The 9,748-nt window shown below is 50.1% G+C and overlaps 1 protein-coding gene across 1 annotated transcript; it reads right to left on the bottom strand.

Moving 5' to 3' along the window:
* Nucleotides 1–211: 211 nt before the first annotated feature.
* LOC133105485 (zinc finger protein 703-like) lies at nt 212–4,329 on the bottom strand. The gene is made up of 2 exons (XM_061215621.1): nt 3,583–4,329; nt 212–1,675 (listed from the first exon to the last, which is right to left on the bottom strand). Exons 1-2 carry the CDS (start codon nt 3,847–3,849, stop codon nt 212–214), a joined length of 1,731 nt encoding a protein of 576 aa, XP_061071605.1. The 5' UTR covers nt 3,850–4,329.
* Between the last annotated feature and the right edge of the window lie 5,419 nt (nt 4,330–9,748).

Below are 9,748 nucleotides of genomic sequence, written 5' to 3'. Positions count from 1 at the left end.
CGTCAACCAGCTTCCCCCACTGAGCGGAGCTGCCGCGGTCTGTACGCGCGACATCCCCAGTGCAATTATCCACCGACCCACCGGGGGGCGCTGCTGTATCCAAAAGCACAGTTCTCCGGCATGCAAGCGAACACCCCCCGCCCCCTCCCCTCCCGAGTCTCTCGTCTCTGTGGCCCCTCCACGGGGGACGCCCGTCGGCCCCTGACCCCCGTCAGGGGTACCCCAGGGCGGCCGCGGAGCCCAGTCGCTGGCTGTAGAGCGCGTAGGGGGAGTAGTAGGGGCTGGAGGCCGGGGGCAGGGAGTGCAGGGGCAGGGAGTGCCCGGCGGGCAGGTGCACCTTGCTGTAGGGGTGGTAGCGCGCCAGGCCCAGGCTGGGCGGGGCCCTCAGGGAGAAGGAGGAGGCCAGGGGAGCGGGGCCGGCCTGGGAGGGGAGGTGCAGGTGGCAGGAGGCGACCGGGGAGGCGTAGGCGGAGAGCAGCTTGGCCCCGTCGGCGCCCGGCAGCGCGGTGTGCGTGCGGAGGTGAGCCAGCAGCTCCTCGGAAGAGGCAAAGCGCTTGTCGCAGGGCCCGCCGGCCGACACCCAGTTGCAGCCGTGGGGGAGGGGCTCGCCCGGGGGGAGCAGGAAGCTGTAGAGGGGGTGGGACAGGCCGGCGGTCGCCCCCGACGACAGGGAGCCCGGGTGCAGCGAGTGCAGGTGGTGGGAGGGGTACGCCAGGGGGAAGCCCGACTTCAGGGCGGAGGAGGGGGGGTCGTGGACGCAGGAGCTGCAGCTGCTGCCACCCAGGTGGGCCGCGTTGGGGTAGGCGAGGCAGTAGGGGTCCCGACACAGTCCCTGGATGAAGGAGGGCGGGGAGGAGCTGGGGTGTTTTACGCCCACGCCCCCCGCGACCAGGCCGGACTTGGTGTGGTCCAGACCGGGGACGAACGGGGAGGGGTAGCCGGCGTAGGCCCCTACGATGGAGCCGTGGTAGCCCATCCCGGAGGGGGAGGGGGAGGACAGGGGGAAGAGCGGGTGGGCCGGCTTGTAGGGGGAGACGGGGGCCACGTGTCCGGGCTGGAGGGGCTGGCTTTCGGGGTGTGGGCTGGAGGCAGAGCTGCCGGTGCTGGAGTTAGCGCTGGCCCGGGCGTTAGCGGAGTTAGCGGCGTTAGCGTTAGCGTCCGGGCTGGGCTTGCAGGGCTCCGCCTCTTTCCTGGAGGCCCCGCCCCCGCCGCAGTCCGAGGGCGGGCTGTCCGAGCGGGGGGGCGCGGGCTTGGGGTCCGTGTGCAGGGGGGGCGGCGGGGCGAGGGGGGGGGAATGCGGGTGAAGGGGGGGCGAGTGCGTCGTTTTCGTGGGGTTGGGAGAGACGGCGTGTGAGGGGAACGACCCGCACAGGCCCCCCCCGCCTCCTCCTCCTCCGCCGGCCAACCGAAACCCGGCTTTGTCCGTGACCCCGCCCCCTTCCTTCCGACACTCCCCGCCCACTTTGGAGTAAGGCTTGAAGCTGCACTTGTCCTCCGGCGGGGGGCGGGGCTCTCCCAGTTTCAGGGCGGATCCCGAGGGCCGTCCCGGGGCCTCCTTGTCCCCCAGGCCGCTGGCGCTCAGGGGCCCCAGCTTGGTCGCGGGAGGGGGGTCCGGCTTCCCGATCTGGGAGCAGGTCTGAGCCAGCAGGGCCAGGGGGCTCTTTTTGGCGTCCAGCTGCCGACAGAACAGACAGGAAGCAGGTGAGCAAAGCCGTTATTTATAACACACAATAAGATTTACAAATTCAAAGGTTTCAATTTTAATTATAACAATGAAAACGCTGTTGGGCCCTTGAGCGAATTGCTCCAGGGCGGATTGTCCCCTGCTTAGTCTAATCAACTGTAAGTCGCTTTGGATCCCCTGGTTGTGGGTTTGAACTTTGTTGCACTTTGTTGGAAGTCGCTCTGGATAAAAACGTCTACTAAATGCCTGTAATGTAATGTGAAAAAAATTATAATAGTGATATAGACACGATGTTCCCATGCTTTGTAATCTTTGTGTTTGAATACATTTTATTGCGCACTATCAAAGGGGGACAAGTTGATGTCGGTCACTGCATTTAGAACATTACTTTTCCTGATTACGTTTGAGCCTTTTAAAGTATTTTATTTATTTATTTAAGTTTCCCTTTGTTGAATTCAAACAGAAGAACACAAAACAGCCAGACTATATCACTAGGGGGAAATTGAGCCTTGTCCATAACTGGTGTTTTAATAGCCTGGATGGGCCATTATCGTGCTCCGATGTCCTTAGCCCATCCCGATACACGGCATCCGAGCATCTAGCCTTTGTCTTCAGGTGACATGACTCATGAGCACAAATACGTGCTTCAACTACGGGTTCGTTACGTTTCAATATTTAATATGAAAAATGATCCTGCAAATCCGTAGCGAGAACTGTTATTGTAAAAAAAACGAGGTTGCATTATGAATTCAGCAGATAAAAAGCAGGTATTGTAATTCCAAAAAGGGCTCAGATTTAATGGGGGTCGTTCTTTCGTAACATCGCGCCCATTAACATTTTTTAAATACCATTTTAAAATAGTTTATTCCGAATACAGTTTGTCTCTTAAAACTGCAGATCGAGCGAACTTTCGTTACCATGGTGCATTATTCTTCCGCGCTCGTCCAGCGCACAAGGGAGGGAGTAATTGATGAATGTGCTACGCGGCGTATAAATCCCCGTCTCCACTCTGGGGAACGCCTGAACGCCATAACTCATAATGATTCATACAATTTACTCCATAAAATATGTGCCGCGTAAAAATAGATGGAATGGGAATTCACAAAGCGAAGAACTACAAAGCAAAGAAAAAATAAATAAGAAAGACAAATGAAACGAAAACAGAAACAACTTCTTCGCTGATTTATCTCTTTTTCGTAGGTTACATGAACTTCTTTCGGGCCGTTCAGCAACCCGAGGAAAGGTGGGCCGGTTCCACTTGAGCCAAGGCACGTCTAAACGTAGGCCGCATAAACAAATGCTCTGAAAATTAACTGTACTGCAGGAATGTAACTGAAATACTATGACGAATAGCATACGTTGCGTTGCTAGGAGGCTACCAAACGTCCCGAAAGCAAATGGCCTACTACCGAATTGTTGAAATGGCATTAAAACACAGACCACCATTTTACCACGGGCTTCCTCGATGTCACATTATAATAACAACAATTACAAAAAAATATATATATCGAAACGTTCTAGAAAACAGACGTGTGCGAGTGGTGCGATTAGTCAAATTAAATTAAAAGTTGCAATCGACGACTCTAGAAAAACAATCGTTAATTGTCACTTTTTCTGATTAAACATAATAAAAACCTACCACACTTATACCCAATATCACACCTTCTAACTTGCCAACAGGCTTATGGCGCACAATAACAGTGGGGAGGGGCGCGACAGGGCGAGTATGCGTCCGGACTGCCAGCTAGCTGAGTGGGATAACTTGGGGAGATAATAAGAGGGAACAGGAGAGAGCACAAAAAAATCACACGAGTTTCAGTTTGCCGCACAGAAACACGGAAGCTATGCCCAACGAGCAGCATCGCACCACAGCCGGGGAGCTAGAGGGGGTGCGTTACCTCTATGCTGATGGGCGCCGAGGTCAGGGGCTGTAGATACTCCGGGTGAAGCATGTGGCTCGCGTGGGCGGTCAGCATCTTGAGAACCCGGAGGGGCAGCCGCTTCGCCTGGCGTATAGGATCCGAGGGCGGCAGCAAGAAGACCGGAGAGTTTTTAATCCCGACCTGCCCGAGGTCAGCGAAGTTGCCGCCGCAGTTGTCGTCGCCGCGCTCCGGGGTCCGGTTGCGTTTCTGGTGCGCTTTAAATCCACCGGCAGGACCGTTCATTTGGAGCAAGGCGACGTGGGGTTCGTGCTGGTGCACCGGTCGGTGGTATTTCGGGAAGCATTTATGCCATTGCAAATACAACCAACAACAAAAAAATAATACTTACGTTCCCTTTTAACAAAGTGATAATAATAATAATCCAAGCAAAAGTCCCTCTTAATAATCCTTTTTGGGTAGCCCAAAACAGACAGGGAAAAACGACTTGTCTCTTCACTCGCCCGGTTAAAGAAAAAAATGAATTCTCCTTAGTTAAGTCATCGTTCCTCGTCCCGTTCCGCCCCGCGTGTGAGAGAGGACAGCCGTCAGTAGCGCCGCGGATACCCGATACGAGACTCGACAGCAAAAGCCCAGAACAGACTGCGCTCGGAGGGGCGGGTGAGTGATGTAAAAGGAGAATAATAATAATAAGATATCCCAGCGCGCAGACACAAACAGGCAGCGCCCTCAGCCCCGGCGATGCCCCTCTTAACGCACATTCCTCCCGACCGTCAACACTTCAAATATCAGAGATCTAGGGGGGGGGGGGGGAGATCTTCAAAGCGAACGAGCCGCTGTCCAATAGTCGCGGCTCGCATTGTTAATGAGAGGGGTCGGCGCTCGCGCGCTCAGGGCGGGGCGATGGTCTCTCCACGCTCCTCGCTGTCCTCCCCAGACCGGATTCATTACATGACAGTAACATCGCGAACCTTGATTCCTCTGATCATTTTCCCTCCCCATTGAACTGCTCTCAGTGGGGGGCTTTTGACTCCGCTACTTTGATGTGAATGAAGTCTGTGGCGTTTATCTCCAGAACTACTGGTTCAGGGCACGAATGCGCTCCGTCAGCACGAAGTGAAACGTCATCTGCTTGGCCGAAAGGGGGCGCTTGACCCCGAATTGAAACGAAACTAAACCTTCTGATACGATCCCAGTATCCCCAAATCCCCCCAACGTGGGGCCATCAAAAAGACCGACAATTGTAGCATTTTGAGAATCTCTTACGTGTACATTTAAAACGTTTAACAGAACATTTATGTCAAATGTCAGTCTGATGAAGTTGTCTGCGGAAGGACGTTATTACAGCGATATTACAATGGAATATACCCACAATCTTTTGAATAAATGAAATCGTTTCTCGTCAAATTGACATACCGAAATGTCTTTAATTTCACCTGATCACAGCTACAGGGCAATTTAGGACACATGCAAGCTGTAAATGTAATTCATTAGGATTCCGACTTAAACATTTTAAATAGAAAAGAAGCATCGGTATTTTTAGCTATGTAAAGTTTGCAATTCGTGTCATTCGGGTCCGTTTACCCAGCCCCTTTAACGTCCAGTGGAGGATAAATCTAATACAGTCTGTTCATACATTCGGAATGTTAATACCTTTATTGCATTACCGCTGACTGATTCGCCAATGAGCCAATTTTGTTAACCTAATTATGCAATGAATTGGTTAAAGTACTTAAAAAATACGCCTGACAGGGGCTGTTAGCAGAAGCTGGAAATGGTCGGAGCTTGGATGCGGTGAATCTTTAAGAGTGTGGATCGTGTGTGAAATGTGTCAGTCTTAATCCTTCATAACCTATGGGCAAAATTACGCATAAACGCGCAAGCAACCCCCGCACGAAGCAGCGTCAACAGCAGACAGCCTTGAAGTCTGCAGGAATAATAAGGATACACACACACACACACACACACACACACACACACACACACACACACACACACACACACACACACACACACACACACTCTCTCTTAGGTACAACAAGGGAGACAACTTAGGGAAAAAAAAACAAAGCCAATGTTTATCTTTAACTGTAATATGTTTACTGTAAGTGTTCATGCATGTAATTTATGTGATTTTCTATGTCTAGTATAATATTGTATGACTGTAGTTGTCCCTGTCAATAAAGCAAAATTGAATTGAAAATTGAGAGAGAGAGAGAGAGAGAGAGAGAGAGAGAGAGAGAGAGAGAGAGAGAGAGGCGCATAGTATAGGACCTTTGGTGACACATTGAGGTTAAGGTGATATAGTGTTCAAGTTATGCACTGCCTACACATAGGCCTATAAAAAATGAATTGCGTGTGTCTGTGTGCCTGTGTGTGTCTGTGTCTGTGCGTTTCCGTAGCCCCAATAGTAATTGAATCTTGAAAGTATGAACAGGCTTAAAAAATGAATGACATCACAGCAGCTAAAAGTTTGTTTCCTTGCCATTTTCATATTTCCACACACCACATCAGTTTGGTCACGGGGTCCCACTTGGTGAGTCTTTCGTCGTCTTTGTGCTGTTCAAAGTAGAAAAGAAAAACACGCACCTTGTTTGGCAAAGTGCAGAGCGAGGAACCTTGAAAGTATTTAAAAAAAAAAAAAAAAAGAAGGAAACTCTTCACTCCAGTGCTATTTTTTTCCGGTTGTGTTGGAAAACCGTTTGTAAATTCTGTAATTGAAGAATGCCAAACCAATGACCGGAGCCTTCAGCAATAAGACAGGCAAAAAGGTAAAAAGGTAAAAAAAAAGGTTTGTTGCACCTATACACCTGGAGAAATTACATCTCTATAGCTTCAGCCATTTTGCTTTGAAAGCGCCAAAGGACAAAATAATACAGGACCTGTCAATCAAGAGACTGCACTGTGACAGGCCGAAGAACATGGGGCCAGGATACAAGGTCAAAGGTCAAAGGTCATGCCAGGGTAGAGAATCAGCAGGCAGACGCAGCGTGGCACAGGTGTCTGCGCGTCTGTTACAGGAGACGGAGTCCACCGCGGACAGAGACCATGGGGGATTCTGCCGGGGTCAGGCAGAGATCAGCTTCTGCCTACATCCTAAACTGTTTGGGAAATGGTACACTCTGCTGCACTCTGTAATACATTCATTATGAAGATTGCTATGAACTTAACTGACTCATTTATAGATTCCTGTAATGAAATGAGCAAAGCTGTCTTTGGCATGATGATCTAACCCCGCATTACACAAGACACGTTGATGGAGAAAAAAATCTATGCAGGAAAAGTGAAATCTGTCAAGGCCATCTTTAAGGCCATTCTAACCCGTTAAACATTCCTTCTAAGGGCTAGAAGCTTGGAGGCTCCCGAACAATATCTTCAGCAAGAAAACATGTGCGTATCCTTTGCGGAAGTATTTTTTTTAGGAAGCGTGACGTATAAACGATCGATCAGTGGATCCTCCTGCCACGTCTGTAACTGACGTTTGAAGGAGGACATTCCATTTGCCTAATTCACATTTCTCGCTAAGAGGAGGAAAAGAATCTGTGAGGATCTGTTCTGGCTGTTGAGAACTGATGGCCTAAAACACGGTTTTCCATTACCATCTGAGATCTGATGAAGCCATTTCAGGGAACCACAAATCAAATCAAGTCTCTTCCAACGTCCCTCGCAGGAAACCAGCAATATAAATCTCTGTATTGATCAATGAATCAGGCGGGTTTGACTTAATGGAGTGCTCTGGACGGAGGATATTTTACCCGTGCCGAGGTTTGTTTTCTTTGCCTAAGCTAACGGGCTGAGGAAGGGGGCTTACACTTCCTGTCTCTGACTGAGCACTTCCTCTTTTCTGAGATGACAGGAGCCAATGACAGAGCTTATCTCATTCTGCCAGCTGTGTAGCACCCCCTCCCCACCCCCCAACACCCTCTCTGAAGCCATTTCTTTCTGGAGATCAAAAGGGGTCACACACACACACATATGCTCAGTCAGTAAGAGCAGTCGTCTGGCAGTCGGAGGGTTGCCGGTTCGATCCCCCGCCCGGGCTGTGTCGAAGTGTCCCTGAGCAAGACACCTAACCCCCCAAATGCTCCTGACGAGCTGGTCGGTGCCTTGCATGGCAGCCAATCGCCGTTGGTGTGTGAGTGTGTGTATGAATGGGTGAATGAGAAGCATCAATTGTACAGCGCTTTGGATAAAGGCGCTATATAAATGGCAACCATTTACCATAAACATGCATGTACATACACATAACGTATACATAATATGTATAGGTAGGGTGTGTGTTTGTGTATGCGCAGGCCTGAGCATAAATTATAAATGTTTTCACGACTGCTAAACTCACAAAACTGAGAAGGAAAAAAAAACAACTTTCATTTCATTGTGAGACAAAGTTGAAGACAGATGTTGACTGGATCCAGACCAAACTTAAGGACAGATGTTGACTGGATCCAGACCAAACTTAAGGACAGATGTTGACTGGATCCAGACCAAACTTAAGGACAGATGTTGACTGGATCCAGACCAAACTTAAGGACAGATGTTGACTGGATCCAGACCAAACTTAAGGACAGATGTTGACTCATTTGAGTATCAGAGTACCAGGGGCACGTGGTCGACATTCCTCAGAAAGGAGGAGCGCAGGGAGGTGAGAGAGGCGAGGATATGGAGAAAAACAGACAGCAGGGGAGGTGGAAAGAGGGAAAAAAGAAAACAAGGGAAAGACAGGAGAGGATGAGGGGATGAGGGGATGAGAGGATGAGAGGATGAGCGATGGTTTGCTCCGTGCCCTTGCAGTGGTCATCGCTCGCTGACAGATTGCAGCTTCCCGCCGTGTTTTAAAGATGGCTTCCCCCGTCGTGAGAAACCTACAGCTGGGACCATGCTAGCCGTGTCAGGTCCTGTGATCGTAATGGCCTAGAGCACCACAGCACACACGGGATAACCCCGGACCGAAAAACAAGGATGTTATTCTGAATAACAACAACCCACCTTTCCTTTTGAATAATGCATTCAGCACGAGAGTCGTTTGATCAAACGTATTCTGCTTTTAACATGAACACAATAACTTGTTATTTAGCCGACGCTTTTATCCGAAGCAACCAACAAACTAAGCAGGGGCCAATCCCCCTGGAGCAATGTGGGGTTAAAGGCTTGGCTGAAGGGCCCAGCAGCTGTGTGAATGTTATTGTGGCTACACCGGGGCTTGAACCACCGACCTTCTGGGTCCCAGTCATGTAGCTTAGCCGCTAGGCTGCCATCACCAAATACTAGCACATAAGTAGCTGCAGTAGATTTCGAGGCAAGGCGGGGAGTAGTACGCTCTACTCAAAATGGAGGCCCTGTTGATGGATTTAGCATAAGAGTACTGGCCAGCTCATCAAAACCCCCCCCCCCACCATTGGCCTTCTGAAGAAGGTTCTGGTTTTATTGACCTCTCTCGTGTTCTTGGGTAATTTACGAGAAATCCCTCAGATACCAAGGGAGATTTCTTTTTCCTGGGATCAGCGGCTTTTCATCTTCTGACGAGCGTAAATCTCAGTCTCCCAGCAGCCTTTGCTGCCAAACACACATTTCTCCGAAAGTAAATGAAGATAAAAGAAAATACATAATGCCCCTTTTCTGTTTACCGCTCCTTCCCTCGGCAATAAATTATCCCAATAAAATACATGGCAGACGTGCCTTTAGTTATTGCTGTCTGGGGAGAAGCAGCGCAGACAGTAACACACACACCCAGGCAGATGAACACGCACGCGCACACACACACACACACACACACACACCCACAGGCATGCACATACACTCCCCCCCCCCTCTATCTCTCTCTCTCTCTCACAAACACACACCCACAGGAACACACATACACTCCCACTCTCTCTCTCTCTCTCTCTCTCACACACACACACACACACACCCACAGGAACACACATACACTCCCACTCTCTCTCTCTCTCTCTCTCTCACACACACACACACACACACACACACACACCCACCCCCACAGGAACACACATACACACTCTCTCTCTCTCTCTCTCTCACACACACACACACACCCACAGGCATGCACATACACTCCCCCCTCTCTCTCTCACACACACACACACACACACACACATACGTATGTGCACTCATACAGTTTTTGACATGATTATATGACTTCCATAGCAGATTACTTTCCTATGGTGAT

This window comes from Conger conger, chromosome 12, assembly GCF_963514075.1.
Source record: "Conger conger chromosome 12, fConCon1.1, whole genome shotgun sequence".
NCBI classification, from domain to species: domain Eukaryota; kingdom Metazoa; phylum Chordata; class Actinopteri; order Anguilliformes; family Congridae; genus Conger; species Conger conger.
This window is presented reverse-complemented; position numbering and strand designations above follow the sequence as displayed.